Source organism: Falco rusticolus, chromosome 3 (assembly GCF_015220075.1).
Source record: "Falco rusticolus isolate bFalRus1 chromosome 3, bFalRus1.pri, whole genome shotgun sequence".
NCBI classification, from domain to species: Eukaryota; Metazoa; Chordata; class Aves; order Falconiformes; family Falconidae; genus Falco; species Falco rusticolus.
In genome coordinates, this window is record NC_051189.1 from 45,742,702 (window position 1) to 45,767,812 (window position 25,111).

The window sequence follows — 25,111 nt, forward strand, 5'->3', positions numbered from 1 at the left end:
CTACCAAACAGTCCTATAATTTTTGCCCCTCTATGAGGTAACTGCCTGCTGTAAATCACCTCATCTGTTTTCTTCCTGATAAGCTACCTGTTTTGAGCTCTTTGAAGGTATTTAATTCAGTATTTCCATTGACTTTTTTGGTCCCATCTCTAAAGTTCTTAAGAAGCAGGACTGTAAACAGTATCAAACTCACCAGTAAAAACACATGGATTAAAATAATCTCCCAGTCACAAAGTCAACTCTGTAAACCTCGAAGGGGTGTAAATAGTTCTGCTGCACTGTTTTACTACTGTCACCCAGCTCTCTTCCAGGGCCAGTGCTCTCCACGCTATTGGCGTCTTTCACAGTTAGTTCCAGATTTGTAACTTGACATTTCGCTGTATTAAGGATGCAATTTATCAATTTCTCTGATTACTACAGGTCTCTAAATGTTCGTCGTCGTTTCTGCCTACTGTTGTTTATTATTGCACTAATCTTTGGGTTTTCAGAGTTTATTTTCCAATAATTGATAAGCAGCTAAATAGTACCAGTCCTACTTTCAATCTCCTCAGGAACCCACTCCAACTATATCCATCCCACAGAAACACAAGCCATGAAGTCACTATTCATTATTCCAGACTCTTGCTGCTGTCTCCCCTGCCCATAGAACAGCACATGCCTACACTGAGGCCTGTCAGGCTTAATCAGCATGAGCAAGGGGAAGGTGCATCTCTGTTCTCCCTGCACAGAATAATAAAATTTAAAGATCATGAGAGCTTTAGCTTAGTGCAAGCAACTAAGTAGGAAGCTAGTAATAGCACCTCTGAGTGCTCTTCCTTGGTTCATTTAATATTGCACAGATTTTCAGCAGGGAGAGAACAGCATGAGACAGCCGTTAATATATGCTAATTGTACAAGTGTGTCCAGTAGTCTGATTAAAGCAGAATGTTTACAAACATCTCAATGTGTTGCTGGAAAAAACAAGAAAACCCAAAACCTAACAAGCCTGATTGTGTTTATCCAGAATAAATGACTACAAAGATGAGAGTAGTATCCCCCGCTCCACCACCCCCCACCCCCCCCAAAAAAAAAACAACCAAAAAAAAAACCCCACAAGCATTCAGGTCCAGAGATTTTCTTAAGAGAAAACATTCAGTGTTGAACTATTTGGCTTTCATGTGATAAAGGATTTCTGGTAAAGACAGCATAGATGAAGTCTGAGCCTTCCATAAGCTAAATACAAGAGCAAGTGACAGGATTATTACCTGTACTTCGTGAAAGCTACGAGGAATTCCCAAGAAGCTCAGTGGCCTTGCTGTGAGGAAAGATCACCATTCTTTGCCAAGTTCCTTCATCCTTGTCTCAGTCTCCCTTCTCTCTCATAGCCAGTCTTAACTGTGTACCCACATAGGTCTGTACTCAACTGTTTTGTGCCAAAAATGCCAAGATGTTAGCTATACAAGTCAGAATTTAATGTTAATAAAAGATATGACATAAAATTATGAGATGGACGATTCTAGAGGTTTTAAAGTACAGAGAAACAGTGGAATATTTAAACATAAGCACTACATTTTCTTAGTGCTTGACAAAATAATGTCACCTACTGGCACCCCCAGTTACTCTCAGCTGCTACTGAACACTAAAATTTACCAGCTACTTGAAACAAAGAGATTGTGATAATATGCAGTTGTGTTTTTTGACATAGCAAGAGGGAAAACCCCCACAACTTAGTTAACCACTGTCCTTCGTACATCAGCACTTAATTAATAATGGTCTTCAGAAGCAATAAGCAATGTAACTCTACCTATATTCTGAACTCAAAATGCCTAAATCACAGATTGCCCAAGACAGATATCACAATATTGACTTTGGCCTTGCATTTATATAGAGAAGTGTTAGTATATAGAATATATGCATAGTCAGTGTCCGTTCCTTTCCATTTAAGCTTAAATATTTGTTGTGCCACACAATCACTGCTTCATCACAACATAAACTGGAAAGACGATAAGTGTTGCCCATGATCTTTTTAGTTTAAAACTTTAATTACTCGCACATGAAATGAATTATGACTAAAACCATGCAGATATTCAGATTACAAAACAAAACACTTCAAATACAACTGCATGTTTAAAATTTACTCAGTCAAATATCTACTTTAAGGAAAAATGTAAGATTAATCAAATATACTGAGCAATTATAAGCTTAGCATAAATAAATATTGATATTTTCAGAATAATTAGTGAAAACAGCATTTTTAACACATACATCAGTACAAGAGACACAGCCCATTTAGCCTCCCTCAGAGCATGATCCACTCATCTGATATAAAGCCACAAATACTATAAAACTGCATACTACAAAGCACAGCAGCCAGTTTGCCCACAACATAAGATTCCTACCTGCAATAGGGCCAAGTTATTTGGAAAAATATATCATTTCAAAGATCAAGGGGTTTAATTATACAGCTTCCAAACAAGTATAGTGAAAGCTGCACAACCAAATCCCCATAGAATATTACAAAATACCTTTGGCCAAAATTTCAAATATAAAGACCTGAAATTCAGGTAAAAAATACATGACCAATTAACACATCTACTTTTGTGCATGCAAGTGACAGCATAAACAAATTTTGTGTTTGTGAACCTCAGTATTTTTTTGTTTGGGGTTATTTAAGTAACTGCTCATGTGAAGAATCATGTAGCCGCACAGGGTTCAACTGCATATTCAGGTTCGAAGTGACCACAGGCACACTCTCATGGAATCTACATCACAGCATTTCTCCAGATTACAGTCATCTCTCCCATTTCTTTTACTTCAGGAAGAAAAGAACTGTACTTATTTTCACCACAAGTAGAACAACTAGAATACAAATGAGAACAATCTATTATAGTCTGCAATAGCCGCGTTTTGCATCTCCTGACCCGATTCACTCATGTGAGCGACAACACAGGGAAAATTACACAAAACCCAGAATATAAATATTATACTGCACCATGAAACACTACAAACAGAATATCCAAAAATTACATTAGGGCTTTAATTATCTGTCAACCTATTAAACAGAATACCTTAATATTAATACAACTTGGAAAGTAAACAATCTACAGGCTAAGTTTTCAAATGGCTGTTTGTCAATGCAGCATAAAACATTTCCATAGTGCAAATCTTACCAACTGTATGAAAGATACTGTCCCCTTCAAAAAATGCTTCTTCCCCCATCCCCTTCAAAATAATAGTCAAAGTCACATCTCATTTCACATTTAGTACAAGAAGTGATTTGAAACACACTAACATAAGAAAGCTTAATTTTAATACTGAAGTTAAGAAATTAAAATAAAAATGTAGATATGCTATAGCTGGAAGACATGAAACCCAAAAATCTGATCCATGTAAGTGGGGGAATAAAAGACACTGGTCTTTTGTTTTTTCATCTGTTGGAAACATATTGTATGACAATACAGCACACGCCCTATATTGTACAAACAAGTGTAAGATTACTTTAATTGCTGAAGAATCACAGTGTTAAGTATGTCTGCTTCTTGTAGTGTCAGGCTTTCATCTGTTAGCTCTTTATTTGGAAAGGTAGTCACAAGAACAAAATCAGTTGTTGCAAATGCTGGACGGGACTGGATAATGAAGTCTCGAATATGCTTAATCCTGTGGAAAGGACATGGACATGACAATTGTGTATGATTCTATTTTGACATAAATCTCTGAGATGATCAGAGAACACAAAACCTTCTAACAGACTAAACCATTTATTATGTCCCACTGATTTTACATTTCCATTTGATCCAGATCACTAATGGTTGTAGCCTAGAATCTTGCTTCTTGCATAAAAAACCCGGAACAATTGAAATGCACGTTGCTTCTTTTCTCAAATAGCAGAAATAAAATTGGTAACAGAGAAGTATATTGCAAATTGACAGCACAGAAAGTCACGTAATTTCAACACCAGCTGCCAAAATTTCACTATTAATTAGTATATTCTAAAAAGACTGAATTATTAATGGAAGGAGGAATCTTAAAATATATGGTGACAGTAATGAGAAAACAGAGGGCAATTATTAACGCACTTCAACAGCAAGAGGTTTCCCCTGTTTTCACTTGGCACCACACTTCTGAACAATAGTTAATAAAACAATCACATTGACAGTATAACAAGAATAATTTAGCTTTATAATACATGGATGAAAAATAAGTAAGATTTTAGAGACAAAAATCTTATATTTGAGGTTTCCATTCTAAGACAGTAAGCTGAGAATAAATCATTGAAGATTTCTCCTAACTAGTAAGTAAGTAGATTTACTGTAGCCAAATAAGCAGAGACTTCAGCTTTTATCAGTCTTCAAGGCTTATGACAGAAGCAATGCCTTTCAGTAGCTGATTTTGATCATACATATGGCAAGGATAACTACAAAGATTCACATCCAAGAAAAAGTTAATAATGATTAAAATAAGCTTGTCAACAGAACCCTGGTTACAGATGTTACTGTGAGGTTTACCACTTCTACCCTTTCACGCAGATAGAAGAAAACACATCATAGCTACAGAGGCTCCCAATAAGCCCTAATGTTTATCTAAGGTACTCTTCCAGAAGGTGCTATGAAGAAAGGATCTGGGCCTGTGCCATCAGTGTACATTACCATGTCTGCTAAAATATGAAAAGTTACTGCTGTTTCTTCCTCCCTACTAGCATCTCCGCTAAAATTGCCTCATTGTGCTCTGTGTATGTTGTCAGGTGAGGAAAGCTGCATACTGGTTCTGCCCTTATTCTGAACTAGAAGGAAAAAAAAAGAAAAGGCAACAGGTGAACTCCCCATGCTAAGACCACCTCCATTCCTTCCTTGGAGGGGTTCAAGCTCAGTTTCAGCTCTGTTCTAACAAAATGGTGCAGATTTCAGATCAGGGTTGGCTTGAACCCTGCTTGCTGTGAAATGTGGGTGGAACTACTGCCCAAATCTCTGCCCTCTGCCCAAAGGTCTCTGAGCCATGCAGCGCAAAGCAGAGCTTTGCAGAACCTTGCACTAAAACAACCCCTTAGGCAAATAAATGGAGTTGGCCAACACCATTTGTGGCAATGCCCCAAAAATGTCAATAAAACTGATGGTAAACTCTAATCAGCAAACTACTAACAGATCTAAAAACCCAGCAAGTTCACACACTGCCAGTTCCTAGGAGATGGCCATCCAAAACAAAACAAAGGTTGTCAGAATTATGTCCAGCCCACATGCCAGAATTACAAATGAGCATATTACATCCATATACCCTTCTGAGTATTGGCTGCAGCCTAAACTTATAACCCATGTCATGTTTAGTCACAGTCTCAAGTATAACGAGATAGAAAGCTGAAGCTCTCGATTATGGGCCACAGGACTTCTCTGCCTGTCGTGTGAACACTATATTCCAATTGAGATTATATTCCACACTCTGCAATAAAGTGCCTTCACAGTGGCATTTGAGTCAGCCACATGCTAATACCAACAAGAGCCCAGGGCTGGGATGACTACATAGTGAGGCTGTCCAGATTTCAGTCACCTTGAGAAGTTACAGCTGGTACTGTGTCCTTACAAATCACAGGGCATAATTGGTTATAAAAGTTTGTGACTTTTCAGTTATCAAATGTCTTGTGCTTCTGTGTACAGAATTTTGCTTTGACAGCAAATTTAGAAGAACATCTATATTATGAAAATGACACAAGAGCTACACATTTCAGTGGAGCTGTATTTTCCCCTTTTGATGTCTTGCTGATACTCGTTCAATGACAAACCACAAACTTAGCAAAACAGTTATGGTTTCCTGCATTGATGCAGAATCAATTTACCTGTGTGTTTGATTAAATCTTTGTATTAATCGGCTTCCATCTGCTAATCTAATTTGAATTTTAGTGGCTGGCATGGAATCATCAATCAGGACAGGTGCATTAAGAATGGATTTCTCCTCCTCCTCTGGGGATGAAGGTGTGCTGACTATTTCAGGTGTAAGGCTAAAGGATTGGAAGAAAACCAAACCAGATGTTACTAAGAGGAGACAAATCAGAACTGCTTCAGTTGTCTTTTTCACTGAATTACTACAATATATACATAGTACAAATGAGCAATGAAAATCCTCTCAATGTTATCTGAACTAAGTATAAACACAGCTTTTCTAACAGACACAAATAATGCTTTTGTAGTTTCTTGTCAATTATTGCAATATTTCATTCTTATAACGGTGCATATCATTACATTTGCATGATTTTAAACAGGTAATCAAGTAGAAACAAAACTATCTTTGTTTATGCTTACAGAGCATGACAGTCTGATGCCAAGATTTATATATTGCACCTCCTGGACCGTATTAAAAATTAATCATGCAGCATTATAGTGCACAAAAGACCCAAACTGCTTTAGTAATTGCTTTCATGATCACTACTATATAATTCTGGGCACCCCCCACCCATTTTAAGCACAAACAATATTAACAGGTAATTGATATCACCACATAGTAAGCATGGAATTTTTCACATGTAGTATAAAGAGAACGTACTCCAATTGGGTATAACCATTTGGCCACTCCTTTCATTGCTTGCATACCTGAGACTTCATTGGCTACCAAAACAAATAAAAATGCCACAACAGGTGTACACATTTTCTTATATACAGAACCATCTCTCTTCCTGATCTCTTTTCTTCAAAAATCTAAGCAAGTGCTCAGGTGAAGAAGTTATCGTATACAATTGTTCCCTATGTCACCCCTACCAGAGCTTACCACCTTCTCAGTTTTACTGAGCACATTTCCTCATTTTTAAAAAGATGAAATGCCTATAATTGTTATGTGAAAAGGCTAATGATTGGAAGAGTTGAGGTCACATTACTCTCACTGACCAACTTTAGCTGAACAGAGATTATGCACTTTTAGACAAAGCAGTCTGAAATGTTCAGTTGTGGGAATGAGTTTTGGCACACTATATATCAGTTCAATTGAATTACACACATATTAAGAGTTTTAACAGCATCAGCCTACCCTCGCACTGGGACAGCAAATGGAACAGAATCAGGGGTAAACTTTTGTAAATTATTAAATTTCATTTTTTTTACTACATATATGAACTTTATATTGTAGTTGGAGATGGTGTTAGAATAGGAGGAAGTGGGGGACCAAATCAAAGGTTAAAAGTTGAACTCCTCCTCTCCAACAAACCAGGCTTTGCAGTATTATTTCATGTAGGAGAGCAGGTACAATTTCTCTGGTTGTTTGCCTTAAAAAAAACACACCACTCCTACTATAGATTTTTGCAGTTTTGCATTTGAAGTTTTAAAATCAAATCCTAGTAAAAGTTGAGAGATTTTGATACAATTTATTGTTTATTTATTTCGGATCAAATTAAAAAATAGTTCACATTTTTTAAAGCTAACAGATTTACTTTGTATAACTTAAAATGAGCGACTGTTTACAAGGTTATATTTCAGGACAATATTTGTGCTGCTTAATTCCAGATAAAAAAAAATATAGGAGTTGCTCCCATATAAAAATACTCTCCATCTGTATTAAGTCGGGGATCAGCCATATTGCTACAATAGCATCTCCTATTCCCTTTGTGATGATCCCAGCAGTAAAAGACAATGTATTGTAGCTAAGCCAGAGCAGAGTACATCCTTAGTGGCATAACTAAGTTCCACCTGTTTGTCATGAAATGGGGAACAATTTATTTGGGCCTGCTTCCTCTATCCAGAGTTTCTCATTAAATTTGTACAGTACTAATCACCTTTCAGCTTCCTTTGCTCCTGTTTTAAACATGACTGAAGTTTAAAAAAAAATAAGTAAAATGATATGCAAGAACAGGCAGAGAAATCTCAGTCACAACAAAGCACACAGCATCTAGCAAATCTATGAGCAGTTCCAACAGAGAACAATGACTTAACTTTTGATTATATACAAGCTTTCATGATTATTGGTGACTGAAATCAAGGCTGGCTAAGGCTTGTAGCACAGAATAATTTGATACTGCTTTTGTCACCTGATTAGCTTCTCCAACAGTCTCCTAATTGATTAAATCCATCTTTTGAAATATTATACGAACACAAAAAAAACCCTAGCAATTTTACCTTCCAAGTTTTTGTCCTTCACCACTGAAAGCTTTGAATCGCAGTCTAGGCTTCACATATTCCTGTTCTTGGTGGTCTTCCATATCCAAATTAACCTGGCCACCATGAACAAGTCGCTGCAGTTCCACAGGAATTTCCCTTAATTACAGAATTACAAAAATAAAAGTTTCTTGATTATGTTCTGAACAGCAATACAAAGTTACACAAAAAATCTTGCACAGTACAACATGAGCTGATATTATTACTTTGTTCACTTTAAAAGTCATAGATATCCAATTGGTTTTTTAATTGATTTCATACAGAAAAAAAAAGTATCAGTGAGCTGACAGTCAAAACCTAGAATACACTAACACAACACGTGAAACTAAAAGCTGTAACAAGTACCATTCAGAGTTAAACCACCAGAAGAAACCAATGCGTTCCAAATTTTCAAATGTCCCACGCATCTGATGAGAAATACAGAGTGTATTTTATGGGTGCAGGCAGAGAAGAAGCCTGGAGCTTTTAGCAATTATAAGCATGTGGAGTAAGCATTTTTTTCACTTCACTTGTAAAACATACCTCAAAAAAGTTGTCATTTTAACTTACCCTCTTTTAACAGACTCAAGAAACTGAGCATTTGTTGGGTCTGAATAAGATCTCAACTCGCCGTCATCTAAACTGAAGCCATTCCTCCACAGTTTCAGCAAAATTTGAACCTATCAAAAATGGTGAAATCAAAAAACTAGAAAACTGAAGATAGACAAATAAGGTATTTCAATTTTATACAGATTAGTTACACAACTTTTGGTCTATATTTAAAAGATTTTATAGCAGACCACAAATAACGCAAGAGAGAGAAGAACAGAGCACTGCACTGTAACTATCATTGCTAGAATCTTTTTTTAAAAAAAGCAAGTATTAGGCTACCATCTACCTCAAGACCACTTCCACACTTGGTGAAAAAGAATCTCTTAATCTGCTATCCATGACATAACAGATGATACAGCGACTGTAGTGATCTTCACAGTATTCCAATTACTTTCAGAAGCAGTTTCTTGTTGATAAATTAAGAAATAAATCCATAAAATTACAAATTACTGCTGACACATCAGTTACAGCAAAAACTACTCGTTCCTCAATTATATGCTGAGCTCTGATAAAGTTGATACTAGCTCCATTCCGCTCAAAAGCTGAGAAACCTGGAAACCAATCTCCTTTGCTCCCTTATTATTTTGCTGCGTGCCTGTATGTCCAGAGGCTTTCACCTTCAGAGCCTGCACCTGTCTTCCCTCCAACTGCCCTGCAGTGTAGCACGGCTACGCTCCCCTAGGCAGTGACCCCAGTTATGGTAACCCACTGCAACAGGCTTCTGGCTCAGTACAGCTGGCTGTTACTTAGAGGGTAGAAGAATGACTTAAAAGGATAGATGGTAGCAGCTTCTGGTCTGCCTGAACCATATCCTTTGCCTTACTCATTTCTTGGTTTTATTTCTAGATAAGCATAATACATGCTCTAGCCATTCACACAAATGTAAAGTGTAGAGAACTTTTTCCCCCCTTTATCCCTCACTCCCTGTTTTTTAAGTGAGAGGAAAGAAAGGCCAGACTATTTTCAGAAGGCCTCTAACCTGCTGCTTAACCATTCCTAGAATACATCCATATCCTCCAGTTTCAGACTGGCTACTTTGCAAGCCACAAGAAGAAACAACGCCTAATGTAAGAGAATTAAAATGTTAGCATAGCTAGGGGAAAGCAGAACAACACCTGGAAGAAAGTAATTGAAAGGAATGTCTGCCAAGAATTTCAAAGTAATTTGTGTCAGAAAATTCCATAATGGAGACCTTAGGGGTATCCAATGAATATCTGTCCTCTGCGGTCACTTTGAACAGTTCCTGTATAACATATTCCTAATAATTAGATATTAGTTTTTCCTCATAGACATAGTTACAGTAATACTGGCATTTCAAGCTGTAAACATGATTAAGTAGGAATCTGTTGGAGATTCTGTTTTCAAAATTTTACTTACATCTTGATTTTCTCCATATATATATTCAGAGTGCTTTTGTGATGAGTCACCCAATCTATATCCACCACCAGAAAATGACTGCAAAAAAAAACAAACATAGAAAAGCTTATTGAAATAAATACCTGAAACAGTTTATTAAAATCCCTACCTAGGTACAAATAAAAGCATCAGAAAGCTTGCTTCTGTGATAAAAAGCAAATACACTATCCTAACTTTTACATTTCCAAGTGGAAATTTATACCTAATAACCATAAATAGGCTATGCAGGTTCTAGGTGATGCCTTTCAGTTATGATTAGAATCATAGAATAGTTTGGGTTGGAAGGGATTATTAAAAGTCATCTACTCCAAACCCCTGCAATAAGCAGTAACATCTTCAACTGGGTCAGGTTGCCCAGAGCACCGTCCAACCTGATCTCAACGGTTTACTGGGATGGGGCATCTACCACCTCTCTGGGCAACCTGTTCCTGTGTTTCACCACCCACATGTAAAAAAATGTATTCCTTATATCTAGTCTAAATCTACCCTCCTCTAGTTTAAACCCCTTGCACCTTGTCCTATCACTACAGGCCCTGCTAAGAAGTCGTCCTCATCTCTTTTACAAGCTCCCTTTAAGTACCGAAAGGCCACTATAAGGTTTCCCTGAAGCCTTCCCCTTTCCAGGCTAAACCACCCCAGCTGTCTCAGCTTGCCCTCACAGGAGAGGTGTTCCAGCCCTCTGATCATTTTTGTAGCTCTCCCCTGGACCCGCTCCCACAAGTCCATGACTTTCCTGTGCTGAGGGCTCCAGAGCTGGATGCAGCACTCCAGGTGGGGTCTCACCAGAGCTGAGCAGAGGGGGACAATCACCTCCCTCAACCTGCTGGCCATGCTTCTTGTGAAATACCTTCTTGTTCACACCGTTTGGCCTTCCGGGCTGTGAGCGCACATTCGCGGCTCACGTCCAGCTTTGCACCCACCAGTACCCCAAGTCCTTCTCCTCAGGGCTGCTCTCAACCCCTTCATCCCACAGCCTCTGCTGATACCAGGGGCTGCCCTGACCCAGGCGCAGGACCTTGCACTTGGCCTTGCTGAACTTCAGGAGGTTCACATGAGCTCACTTCCTGAGCTTGTCCAGGTCCCTCCGGATGGCATCCTGTCCCTCAGGCATGTCAACTGCACCACTCAGCTTGGTGTCATCTGCAAACTTGCTGAGGGTGCACTCGATCCCACTGTCTATGTCATTGATGAAGATATTAAACAATGCTGGTCCCAGTATGGACCCCTGAGGGACACCACTTGGCACTGATACCCATCTGCATATTGAGCCATTGACCACTACCCTCTAGTAGTAATTCAACAGATAAGAAGATTCTGATTTGCGATGCAATGGCTATTTATTTGATTAAATCACTTTTAATTAAAAATAAAGCAAATAATTACAGTTCTGGTTGATTTCTAATGATTTCTCCTGAAATTGTGTCGTTCCTCCCTACTTTAGTTTCTAGAGCAAGCTATGATAACACACAACTGTGTTGATCAAATCCTCTGCTATTTACAAACTACAAAAATGCATATTTGCTTTCACGTGGTCAGATAAGTTTCAGAGAGACTAATGTAAATAGAGATCAAAATATCTTTTAACTTTTACCTTGGCTTTACTGAAATCTCCAGATGATCTTGATGCTTCATCTAATGGGACAGCTCCATGTTCTTTCGCTTCCTTGAAGAGTTCAGCAACAATTTTACTTGGATTTGTAGAAGCCCCAGAAATTTGTAATCCTCTATATTCCGAGTCACCTGAATAAAATCTTTAGAACAGTAATGTTCAAAAGTAGCAATGCTTTAAATGATAAGCATAATTTTCCTCTTCTCATCAAAGAAAAAAAATTAATGAAGAACAAGCCAAATCTGGCACAAAGCCTTTTCTTTCTGATCACAGAAATGTTCCTCTTGATTCTGACCTTCCCAGCAATCCAAGCAGCACTAGTCCAAAGATATTTCACTAACAAAACTACCAGTGTGCCTTCTGGAACAGACCCAAGAGGTTAGGGGCCAAGGCCATATGTTTAAGTGCATCCCTGATGCACCTGTGGCTTTACATACCTCATCTGATGTGGATGCCACCCGCTCCCAGAAAGAACAATTTCCTCAGGGTTGTCCTGTGCATGGGACTGTGCCTAGGCTTGTTAGAATACGATTCACAACTAACACTACCTTGGCAGAACAACTGTTGTTGGAAAACCCAAACAGTGCCACAATTTAATCTTATAAATCAAAGATCTAGTATACTTCCATTCCGACCAGAAATGGGAAGGTTTTTAATAAATTTAATTGACCTTTCAAGACCTTTTAGAAACTGCAGAAACCACTGTGAAAGCTAATTGATGTTCTTTTTCTTCAACACAGCTCCACTTTAGCTCTTAAAGACAAATAATTCTGATCAAAACTTATCTGCTTGATTATGAAGATCAAGATATTTTTAATACATTTTATTTAAAATATATTTATTGTATCTAATTATATATATTAGATCATATAATTATATATTATATATTTTATTTTATATTTTTTATACTTTATATTTTTTGCCAGGTAAGCCTGGCAAACCTGAGTGTTTTGTCTTTGATTACAAGAAGTGTTAATAACTAATAAAGTAAGCGCTTCCTACTTTCCTTAACTTTTTCATTTAACCAATTGGGTTAAGGCACATCAATCCATGTGAAACTGCCGCTCAGACCAATGACTTCAAAATGCTGTTGATTCCACCATATTTTATAATTACCCCCAAAGAGTGGGTATGAAGGTGCTGTACAATCATACTGCTTTTATGATGTCACATAAGCGACAATGCCTTAATATCATTTCTCCTTTGTATATACATCTGTATTTATCATCCCAAATGCCATTTATATGGAAAATCTTTCATTAGATTCAAAAGAATGCTAGTGCTAAGGAAATGAAACAAGAATTCTCACTAGAATTTGTGTTCAAGAAAGAAAGGAAGTACTCAAATACTTGAGTAATGGATACACAGAAAATTCAGGATATTTGAGAAAAGACAAAAAAGCTTTTGAGTCCAAGTGTAAGTTACAACTTTTAACATCCACACAGTCACGTGTTAAGGCATCTACAGGTCCTAGACCACTACAGCCAGATTCTGCTAAACATTGTTTTACTACAGCAGTGTACAGCAAACACTTACTCTAATAGCATCTCTGTAGTTACTAGCTCTCTGCAGCATAGACTGAGTTCACATGCATTTTGAAAAACAGGGGGGAGCAAAGTGTAAATGTCACAAAAAAAACCCAAATCCCTTCACAATTGTTAAATGACTTTTTCTGTTTTAACAATACCTTTGGTTTTCTTTGTCATCGCTCATGCTTCTCTCTGGTTTCCTCAACCTTCTAAGAGAATCGATTTTAAGACTGCCAAGAGAATAAAAGAAAAGTTTGAAGATGACTGGTACAAACACTTCCCTAAGTACTTCATATCTAACTTCTGACACTACTTCTTCAAAAACTAAGGATATCAAGTTGTTGGGTTTGGTTTGCTCCCTCCATCCCATTTCTTTTGTTGTTGGGGTGTTTTTTTTGCCAAAGTACCAGCCATGAATGCCTTACAGTGAATAAGCAGGAATTTGTACATGTATGGCAAAGTCATTTTGCAATAACAGTTGGACTAAATGATCGTTGTAGGTCCCTTTCAACTGAACTATCCTATTTTAACACAGGTTATGCAGAATTCTGCTTCATGCCACTGCTGGTCTCACAGATAACAAAGGTAATATGCAAGCTCAACAGCGGTTTCAGAATCCAGATTATTAGAATTAAACTTTAAATTCTTTCCACATTTTAGCTGTTTTTTGTCAAGAGGTTAACTTGCCTGGTAAAGTCAACATCGGCTTTGCTCGACATCCTGGAGTCCCTGTCTACGAGGATCCTAAAAACTAGTTCTCACTTCTATTTCATGCAATTTTAAAAATACTTAGAATGGCAACTTCACAAAGACTTTCAAAAGATGGTTAAAATGCAGAATCAAATTCTGTTTTACAATAGGGGCAGACTGATAAGCTACTGCAGGACAAGCTAGGGTTATTAGCTTGTAAAAATGCCAGGAAAAGCTATACAGGTATGTGCTCTTACCCTGTAGTACTTGATAATAAAATTAATTAATGCAAGACGTATACGAGGTAGCTGACTACCACGGGATAACATACATAAAATCTGCTACATAAGTAATGGCAGACCACTACTTCATATTTATTCAATTTGCCCAATTACTATACCTTTGAGTTAAAAATGTAGCAGTAGGCCACTGCTTTTTTAAGTATCGGTGTTGATAAAACAATGTAATTCTACACCTAGTGAACGATCTGCTTCTTATTACTTTCTCAGAAAAAAAGTATATTATTATGGACTTAGGTCATGGGCACTAGAAACACTTTAAACTCTTGTATTTTCTTCTTTAGTCCCATTGTAGGTTTTATGGGGCCAATAGCTTTAAGTTTCTTAAAGGAGCTTACACATCGTGCCAGCATATATAATATGCCATCTGTTCCAACAGGGCCCAGAGACATTCTTCTATACCTGCAATTGTGGAAAACAAGCCAAGCAGATGACTTCAAGAACTGCACGATGATTCCTTGCAATTAATACACTGCTCATCTGAGAGCAAACCGATGTGTACTACAAGAAAACATCTCATTTTGGATACCATACAAATAGCAGCCATCTCTTCTTTCTCAGACAGATTCCAGTATGATTGCCAAGAAAGTGCAAGCATTTGCTAACAGCTACCACACTGATGTATCTGAGATACTGTATTGCAGCTTTTTCTTCAGTTGGAGTGGGAAGTTGTAACTTCACAATATGCATCAGTAAATGGAGCCATTTGCTTTATTTATAAACTGTGTTCTATGTAGCTGATAAGTCAACTCAGGTGGTTTCATCAAAACCAAAGAAAGTAATAAAAAAAGCTATTCTTTTCCCAGTGTCACATACTGTGCTAAAATCCCTACTCCTGAAGATCTGCATTTGCAGATGCATTTGAAGCATGGCTCTGGCGACTAGTATTTTTCTGCTGCTTAACCTCCTTTAAAACAGGTATCCATATTGGCAGCAGTAATTGAAAGACAAGCCAAATACAAGACTTGTTATGGCATTACTGATAGTAATGATGTAAAGACTTCTCTTCTTTACAACAATTTAATAAAAATTAATTAAAAATTGGCAAGATTTCTTCATAAAAAATTGTAAACTACACTGAACCTTAAAGTGCTATGTGAACTGTAAATACTGCAGGTCAACAAAACCTGGATTTACACATAGTTCCATGTCTTTTCTTCCACCTGCCAAACACTGACAAATTCATTAAGAAGCCTTTCTTATTTCTCTCAACCACAGGAGCCTACTAATGAACCCACTAATCTTTTTTCAAATGAACATTTGTTTCATCAGGTACTGACATAAGTACAACACTCAAATCACTTGCCAAGTTTCACACAGACTACTGATTTGCTGAACTTTGAAGAAACAAAGAACTGATTCTTCTGATACCACAAATTTCAAGATTTCTATCTGTGTAAACAAAGTGCAACACTGAGTTTCACGTACAGTATCTTAATCTCATCTGAAGTGGCTTTAAAGTGTTTTGGAATACCATAGAGCACAAAGGTATAAATACATAATATAATAATACATATAATAGATTGTATTATCATATACAATATTATTTATTATTTTAAGATGCATTTTATTATTTTAAAATACAATTTTCAACGCATTCTGAGAAGACAAAGACTATGCACTATTACAGGGATTCACAATTCTGAATCATGAACTGCTATAGATCACTTTTTATACAAGAAGGAGATTCAGTAAGCATGACGACAGTTTATGAGCTAATACAGTACTCTATTCAACACATTTCCAAAGTACAAAGCACATCTTACCTCTGTGATACTTTTGTGTTACTGATCTTTGTAGCTGTTGGTTTGTCAGGACACAATGACTGCCTTTTAGCTTCATCTTCGTACAACTCTGCCAAGGCCAACTGTAGGAAACAGAAGTTTGTAACTCTAGAACTACATAATGGAACAGAAATACAAAAAAACCTAATGTAAAATGTGTGCATCACCAGAAAATTAGAAACATCAACATGAGAAACCCAAACTACTTCTCTAAATTCAACTTCCTTTCTGCTTTATGAAAAAAACACACAATGCTTAATGACATTGTGACTTGGAACTTGTACTCTGATGTCATTTTTGCTTCATAGCACTTCACTAGCTACATGCAGCCTGTATTAGATTCAGAATCACAAAAGTATATACACAGTATATATTAAGCATCACCTTATTAACGTTAGCAAACTCAAAGTTGCCAGCTAGCCCTCTGATAAGACTGAGAAGCACAATAAATTTTACAAACATTTTACACAGAAATAGAAAAAAAACTCAAATAAGCTTGTGCCAGAATTAAGAACAAATTCAGCCTTGCTGTCTTGAATTCAAGACATCATTGCAAACACTTTTTTTTTAAAAAAAAACCAAAGAAACAACAACAAGATTCCCACAGGTTCCCCAAATGCTGTCATATCGCTGGCAAGTTATTTTTTAGGAAGTTGGGCAAGGCACACCTAGCATAATTTTTTAACAATCTTACTTTTGCCCCGAATACTATTCTACTTTGTCAAATCATCCTTTAATTTTGTCCTTAAACTATTTTGTTCACCCTATGGAAGTGGTATTAACATTTTATCATACACTCTAGAATAGGTATTAGGTTACAATTTCATTAGTTTTATGTTAGAGGAACACAAATTAAAATGAAATGAAACATCATCTGTCCTTCAAAACACACTGCTATGAACACAAGATATTAATCCCATATTATCATGAGGCACTTTCTGCAGGGAAAAAATATGAGCCGAGGAATTATACTGATTAAAAAAATTAAACTGAGTAATGAGACAGCTCAAGAAAACCACAATCTCCATTCTATCTGAGGATACAAGCAAATATATTGTAGATATGTAAAGCTGCTGGCTTAAGTCATGGACAAATCCGTAAGTGGACACAGAAATGAACAGGCAAAGATATACCCTTTACTGTCCCTAATCCAAAGACTGGAGGATGCTGAGGGAATGTAAAAAGGCATCGTCAGGCTTCTGTGCTTTCCTCATACCTCGTCTCTTACGGTGCCACAAGAAATTGGATGGATGGATGGTCTGCGCTACTGATCCAGGAGGGTACTTTTTTTTGTTTTTAACATTTTACCAATTGTTTTCAGCTGGCTAACTAAAGACCTTACAAACAGAATGTCACAGTCTTTATTACTGTTACTTATTGTAGCAAAGTTAATCTCAACAAAACCCTACAACTGCAAATAGAACCCAAGAAAAAAAGAAAATTATATCCATCTTTCTCTGCTAATTATGTACAATTACATAAAAAGGGGCTGTTTCAGTTACCAGAAGTTCCGTCGGTTTTCCAATCAATTTGTTGCAAAATTATTTGGGACTTTCATACAGTTTAAAAGTCACACACAAAAAAAGAATACTACTAAAAGCGTTTGCATTTCAGCATTTAAGTACCAATGCCGCGTCACATCTGTGATGACACTCTCTCAAAACCTTCCCCTTGTGAACTTGGGAAAAGACCCTGCCCTTAGCCTTACACCACATTTGCGGAGACTGCCGTTTTCGTGCCGAAAAAGACACTCCTACAAATAATCAAGAAATACAACGGCGCCAAAATAACTTCAAGTACAGTCAAAACCCAGGCACGGAGGTGTCGGGAGAGCCGCCCCGGCCCCTGGAGAGCGACCGCCACACACGCCGACCCTGTCTCCCACAGAGCCCCGTCCCCTCTCGGAGGCGCCCTCCCTTTCCCAGCCTCAGACGGGGGCGGGGGAAAGAAAGGAACACGACAGCCCCTGCCCAGGGGTCCAGTCCTTCCTGGCTACGCGGGGACAGCCCCGACGGGCGGCGAGAGGAGCGGGGGAGCCGCGCGCCGCCCGCCGCCCTCAGGGGCAGCCGGGGGGTTAGGCCAGGGGCGCCCCGCGGCAGCACGGCGCGGCACCCCGCCCCGCTCGGCCCCGCCCCACAGAGGGATGGGACGCCCACTCCACCCGCTCACCTGCAAATCCCGGGCGCTGGGCGGGCGGCCGCTGCTGCGGGGTTGCCGATCCCGCCGGCCCCCGCCGGCCGCCGCGGACACGTCCCCTTCCTGCTGCGCGGGAGCTGCCCCGCCGTCCGCCATCTTCTGAGGGCCGTGGCGGCGGCGGGGGGGGGGCGGGGCCTGGTAGGGAGGGGCGGGGCCAGCGCCGCGAGGCACTTCCGCCGCCAGCGGCAGCTGCCATGGCAACAGGAGGGCCGGGCAGGGCCGGCGTAGCCCCGCCCAGCGGGCCGCTTCCAAGGGGGAGGTGGGTCCTGCCGCCGCCGAGGCAGCTGGCATGGCGGGGGGCGGCCGGGCGCCCTCAGCCCCCCTCGCCCAGCGGGCAGCTGCGTGCGCATCCCTGCGGCCGGCGGGGCCCGGCCGTGTCCCTCCCAGCGGGCGCAGAGGGGAGGGCGGGCTTGGCCGCGGCCTCCTCCCAGCGCCTGGCGGCGGAGGAAGGCGTTTGTCCCCCGACAGGCCGGGGCGAGCCCGGGCCGCCGTGGAGCCTGGCAGGCATCGCTCCGTGCCTTCAGCCCAATGGCCCGTGTGCCTGTGGCGCACGGAATTTCCCAGCCTACCGTTACATGCAGGGCTGTCTGGAGAACTGTGAAGTACCAGTGATGACGGCTAAAACCGAGCTGGGTTGTTCACTTGAAATGCTTAAGAAAACTCAGAGGAGAAAGGGATATCAGACTGGCAAATGCTAACTCTGAATGCTCAAATTTGTGGCTCGTGGGTGCCAGAATATTGGGCTAGTTTAAAAAGTGTGAGATACTATTTTCTTTCAGACTCAAGTATTAAGAATGAAAAGCTTTCTGAATGTGGAAGTTGAGTTTGGACCTTGAATCTTAGGGGTTGGAATACTCTGAGGAAAAACGCTGGGGTTTAAGTACTCTGAAACTGAGGAAAAAGGCTAGCTATCTTGTAATTTTGTAGTCAGGTACGACAATGTTGCATGTCAAAAACCAAACCTAGAAATTCAGAAGGAAAAATTACTACCTGTAATGTGAAATTACCCTAAATATAACTAATGAAGAGCAAGTAATGTTTAAAAGTAGATGTTTTTCAGTTCCCCAACAGTAAACCTAAGGCAAAGAAAGAAAGAAGGCAGTGAAAGAAGTCCTTAAAATAAATTCTCAGCAAACATTAGTATTTGCCATTTGGATTATAAACCAAAACATCGTGACAAGCAGGCTGACGGCAAACATTATGTTCTTTGATATAAACGAAGGGGTTTTATATATAACAGAAAACAAATATTTATAATACTACAGAGAGGAATGAATAGATCGGTTTCCAATTTGATATTTCATCAAGTCATGGATACGTAGTATCTGCACACAAATACATTGGTGCCCTAAGTGAGGTCCATTGACAGAAATGTGAAATGTTTTATAATCTGAACTGGTGAATATGCAAAGTGAGTGCAGCAATCAATTAACTGGTTGGGATTTCATCTGAAATTGTGGACTGACAGCTAAAATTGTTAGTCGTCCAACATTCACACATAATGCTCAGTGGCCACCAACTGAACCACGCAGGGCAACTCGCGACTGTAACCTCAATGCTGAACTGAAACACTGTGAAGCTGCAGCTGGGATAGCCCGCTAGCCATCCTCAGTTGTTTCCAGTGCCATTACCTCAAACACCCACTGCTTTCTAATCAATCTCTCTAGACCCTGTTGACACTAGTTTACAGTTCAGAAACAATGGGAATGATGGCTAATGGAGCTGGGGTCACACAGGATATTTTAAGCCAGGCGCTTATGTTCATGCCTTCATAGTAAGCCAAACCCTCGGTGAGCACACAGACAGAAACAATCTGTTCCAACCCACAAACAACAGGCAAAAATATGTGTTCTGGTACCTAGATCTTTTTCAAGAGTCAATGCTACTTGCTCTACACTGGTGATAATATTGTTCTTATGGAGAATGTAGATACTGATGATTGTTTCTTTTTGCAGAACTTTTTTGGGTGTTTGACAAAGAAGAATGCCACCACTGAGGATTTATATGTGTGTGTGTGTATGTATATATAAATATAAAAAAAATTGTATATATAATGCATTTCATGTAGCTCCCACATTCTGAAGTTTATATGCTGACAATGTATGGTTGCAAAGTACTCTTACTCTTTGCTTTATTTAGGAAAAAAGTACCAAACCTGAACAGAAATAAGATCCCCCTTCAGCTGGCTCCTGTGCTTGAAGCCTTTGTATGACTATGTCAAGAATGAAAATGTAGTCACATTTCATTCAGCCTTCCTTGGATTGATACACAGTACGCAGCTGTTGTTTAAGTGAAAATGTCATAGAATCACATAGAGTCATAGGATAGTCCTGTGGTGATACAGACTGAATTAGCAGAAGGGATGTCTAAACTGTAATTGCTTTAAAAGTCAAATAACCTTATTATATAACCAGGTTTTTTTGTAATTCAGTGTCCCATATTTCAACAGACGTATCTTCCCTAAACATTGGCAGTATTCCTCTCTGTCTTTCTTTGCGATTGCCTCTTCTTTGGTTAAGGCTGCCAACAATGTTTCAAGAGATCACCTGAATACAGATTAGCACATGATTTTTTTCTCAGTTAAATTTATATAGCCACAGACATCTGGAAATTTAAATCTGTCTATCCCAAGCAGCTATTTTAATTTGCATAACATTATTGTTGTGACCAATGTTTTCTCACACAGCTGTAGATTTAAAACAGTTAATTACTATCTGGAAGCTCTAGTTCCTTAATTAAAATTGCTCCTGTATTTTTTTTAATGTCTGAAATACTCTTCAGTTATCCTAGATATTTTCCTTCTAGAGGTTTAAAACTAGCACCGTTTACAGTCTTCTGTTTGGGAGTGACTCAGGTAATGGCCAAGCCTTTTGTTTTCAAAATTTCACTGTGGTTGGTGCTGTCTGGGAGGAAATATATAATTAAAATGCAAGTAAAAATAGCAAATCCCAGTTATTAAAACTCAACTCACCCGCCACCCCAAATTTTGGATGTGACTTAAGAGAGGAGGAAAGAAAAATAAAGTTAGAACAAAGGTAAAATTAGTAGTCACCTTCGTAGAGGCTTTTAAAATAGTGATAAGGATAAGGGTAGGCAATAAAATTTATATTTTTAGGTTTATAAGCATTAAGGAGCCACCAAGTATAAAGGGCTTAGAGGCTGAGATAGAGACCTGAAACATGACATGATTAAATGCTTATTGGATCGAGATTGAAGTAAGACAGGCAATACCATCCCAGGACTTTGAACTTCAAGGACTAGTGATGCCACATTAAAATTACTGTGTAAACAAAAACAACACAAAAAAATTAAGATACAGACCGATTACCTATTGGCACAATGGGATTACCCCAAACCTCAGGAACATATGGGAGACCTTTTTATGTACTAGGGAGCACATAAATTTAGAAGGCAATTTTCAATAACATACAAAACAGTAATGCAAGTATCCTCAATAAATAACTAAACCCTAGATATTTAAAGTGACAAGAGTTGGGGGGGTGGGGGTAGGTGAGGGTGGGGGTGGGGGGAGCGCAGGGAAAGAAAATCCAGAGGTTTTAATTAGTTTACTTATTTATGGTGCATTCCTTTGCTAATTATGGTTTAACTGGCAGCATGTAATCTGCATGCAGTCTGTGGGATATTCTGTCCAGTCTGCTGTTTGGATTGGATCTGCTTGTCAAATACCTATCTCTGCTCTTTGAGGAAAAGCCTCCTGTCTTCAGTACTCTGAATACAGAGTATTCAGAAAGGTCTGTCAACAATGTTCTTAGATGAAAAAGGTTGAAAGGAAGACTTTTCTGGCAGAACCAGGACAGCTGTTGGAACTTCATTGTGGTTTTTATGGGAGTTCTCAAAACTTGAACTTGGCTGCTGTATTTTGCTGAGTTTCTATTATGATATGGCTGACATAGAAAATACCATTTTCTTTCAATTTAACTTTAGTTCAGCCATGACCTGCCAAAAGTGAGAGGTGCTGTCTGTCCTGGGGCTGGCTGGGATTGTATTTCCAGCAGCTCTGGGCTAGGAGGACTAGCAGGGGGAGAGACAGCTAGAGGTGGATATTGCTGTGATGTGCACGTTGTCATTACTCTGAGAAGGCACAATATCATTGCTGAAACTCTGAGAAGTAGCTGATGTAGAGATCTGGTAACTGGGGCAGCTGGAGGAGATGTTTCAGAGTTCAAGAGAGCTTTAGCAGTGAGGTTTTTGCAGAAATCTCAGGACATCAGTAGCTCTTGAGAACATTGCATGTCCATTCTTGAGAAATTCTTTCTAGAGCTGCTTTGATAGTTTGCTGTGCCTCTCCAGCCTTTAGACTTTGAATGCCTAATTTATAATTGACTTGGTTTCACACATAATTTCTGTGGTAAATTTCCAGACTGAAAAGATAATGTTTTGGATTTTTTCTATCTAAACAAAAGCCACACTAGAGTTTGGAGAATGAAGATAGGTGAGATAAAATCTTTTAAAGGCACTTCTGAAGTCACAGTGAAGTAGAATATCTCCTTGATTGGAAAATTTATTTCTTACTCCAACACCAAATGAGTGTGTGCTGACATAACTTTTTTATTTAAATCATTTGCTTGTTTTCTGCTAAAAATGCATTGTCCTGTTTTTGTGAGTGATGGTCAGCTGGTAATTCCCTGGTTTTATTGCTTCTCCAGGAGCTGCAGTCCCATGAAGCTTGTGCTGGAAAGGAAGGAGTGCAATAGGGAGGAGGACCTCTGTGTTTTGTGGTTGTGGAGTGAACTGTGTTAGAGGGAAATTACCCATAGGAAATATCATAGGAACAAGAAAAGGGTTGAGGTGGACACAACGGTTTGTCATGGCCCATGGTCACAAGGTACCAGCTGTTTTGCAACTGATAACATTGTATGATAAATCAAAGGAAATTTCTTATGTGTTGAGAGATTCATATTTGCATTTAAAAAATAAAAAGATCATAACCAAAGCAAACAGAACATAGTCCATTAAAAATATATCAGCATTACTAAAAAAAAAAAGCTCTGCACTTCTCAAACTCAGTATGTTAAAATACTTTAATAGGCTTTTTGTTATTGTTGAGGTCTAATGTTCTGCTATTTCATTATCACTTCAACCTAGAATTTCTTTGGCTTAGCTCTGTAGTTTGCATTGGATTTTGTTATAGATATTGTATTACAATAACTGCAAAAAAGCAACAGTCTCTTCATTTTCCCACTGCTGCTTGGTTGTCTCCAAATGTTTCATCACTGACATTTTTTATTGCTGGTTATATTTACTTAGGATAGTGAAAAGATTTGATGATGTATCATTCACTTATGGGATCTACAAATGACAGGTATTTGACTTTTATTTTACAAGAACTGCACGTGTGCAAAGTTTTCTAACAAAACAAACAGTAGGATAAAATGAAAGATAAAGAGAAAAGAGAAATGAGGAAAAAAAGAAACCCCCAAAAACTATGGCTCCAGTTGTAGCGTACAAAAGCAGAACGGAGATGCTTCCTGTAACAGTGGACAAAATGAGGCTGGCCACTTCAGTGCCTTTGATAGGAAGATACGAGTAATTTGGATCCCTGAAAACCTTAACTTTGCACTTGACACCATGTGACCAAAAGGTTCAAGAACACACAGGAGAAAACAGTGGGATTTAAGGATATCAGACAAATCTCCCACATACAATACACGTGAAATAAAAAGCAAAATAGATATTTTCTTATATTTTTGAGGGCATTTTCAAATACTCTTTCTATTCTTCCTGCAGATGCTCTGAAAATCAGGATATTTGATTTAATCCTTCCAATGCTAATGTATGTTTACTTCATTTTGGTGCTCTAGTAGCCATCCCTTTGCCTCCCTTAGGGCAGCTAGTGGGTACAGAGGCAGACTACAGAAAAAGACAAAGGTTTCAGAGGTTTGACAGTTGTTCTGTAGTGCAGCAGATGCTGCAAAACAGATTTATGACATTGCAGTAGGAAAGCATCTTGATGAGGAAAAGCAGTGAGGGCATGTTTACATTGATGTGAAAGCAAGTCTATAGGCAGTGAGCCTGCAACAGACCTCCCACTGCTTCTGCCAGGGAGGAAGCTGCAATAATAAAAATATTAGATAAACTGTTCCACACAACTAAGGAAGCCAAATTCTCACAAATCTCCTGCATTCCCTATTTCCATTTCTCCCTTTATACCTCCTCCCATTATATACCTCTCCAGCTCCAAGCCAAAATGCCAGGTTCTTCCCTCTCCTGTCCTCCCTAAGGCCATTTCAGTACCTCCAGTCCCTTCTGTAAGTAACATCATTTTTGTATCCCCAGCACCCTTGTATAGCAATGTCGCATCTCCCCTGTTGTGTCTCACAGCTGCCTATTTTGACCCATTGCTCGAACCAGGAACATCATTTGCTGTGGCTTGTCCAGAGCTGCATGTACCTGCATGGCTGCCTGCCTGCCTCCCAGAAAAATGAACAGATTTTGTTATCCCTACATTTCCCTGTTCTCATGCATGAATAAGTTCTCTCTGCTTCACTTGGGCATCTATTTGGTAGATTTGGATATCTGGAAAAAAGAAAAAAAAAAGTAGAATTCAACTTCATTTTAGTTAAAAGGTTGATATATTGTATCAGCTAATAATACAAGTGGAGTGGATTTGATGACCTTTGAAATGTTTCCTGATCTTGAGTTTCTGTATTCCTGATGTTTTTAACTATAGTACATTCTCATGCCATTCCCCTGGAAGTCTCTTCAGGAAAATAACATGCAACTAGCAGTAATTTAATGTGTCTATTAAAATACAGTTATATAAATACTGATACAGTAAATAGAGCTGGTAGTGTCAGTCCCACATGAACTTCAGCTTTCATTTTCAAGAGCTTGGTAAAGCACCCATTGCGATCAATGGAGAGACCTCAGA

General features: G+C 39.0%; 1 protein-coding gene across 3 annotated transcripts; it reads right to left on the minus strand.

The window, feature by feature from the left end:
* Positions 1-1,429: 1,429 nt before the first annotated feature.
* On the minus strand, positions 1,430-18,348 carry UBXN2B (UBX domain protein 2B). 3 transcript variants are annotated; one of them, XM_037379828.1, is made up of 9 exons: positions 18,193-18,347; positions 16,006-16,106; positions 13,409-13,480; positions 11,704-11,863; positions 10,074-10,151; positions 8,655-8,764; positions 8,067-8,204; positions 5,804-5,965; positions 1,430-3,636 (listed from the first exon to the last, which is right to left on the minus strand). In XM_037379828.1, exons 1-9 carry the CDS (start codon positions 18,313-18,315, stop codon positions 3,474-3,476), a joined length of 1,107 nt encoding a protein of 368 aa, XP_037235725.1. In that variant the 5' UTR covers positions 18,316-18,347; the 3' UTR covers positions 1,430-3,473. The 3 variants fall into 3 exon arrangements, with proteins under 3 accessions (XP_037235725.1, XP_037235727.1, XP_037235726.1); XM_037379830.1 differs by lacking the exon at positions 18,193-18,347 and adding an exon at positions 17,649-17,770; XM_037379829.1 differs by lacking the exon at positions 1,430-3,636 and adding an exon at positions 4,138-4,759 and having other exon boundaries at positions 18,193-18,348.
* Between the last annotated feature and the right edge of the window lie 6,763 nt (positions 18,349-25,111).

Excerpts from the sequence above, each read along its gene's own strand:
- UBXN2B (XM_037379828.1), bottom strand. The coding sequence starts at position 18,315 with ATGGCGGACGGCGGGGCAGCTCCCGCGCAGCAGGAAGGGGACGTGTCC. Across the intron at positions 13,481-16,005 it reads AACACAAAAGTATCACAGAG|TCTTAAAATCGATTCTCTTA; the intron begins GTAAGATGTGCT and ends TTCTCTTGGCAG. Across the intron at positions 10,152-11,703 it reads GAGATTTCAGTAAAGCCAAG|TCATTTTCTGGTGGTGGATA; the intron begins GTAAAAGTTAAA and ends TTTTTTTTGCAG.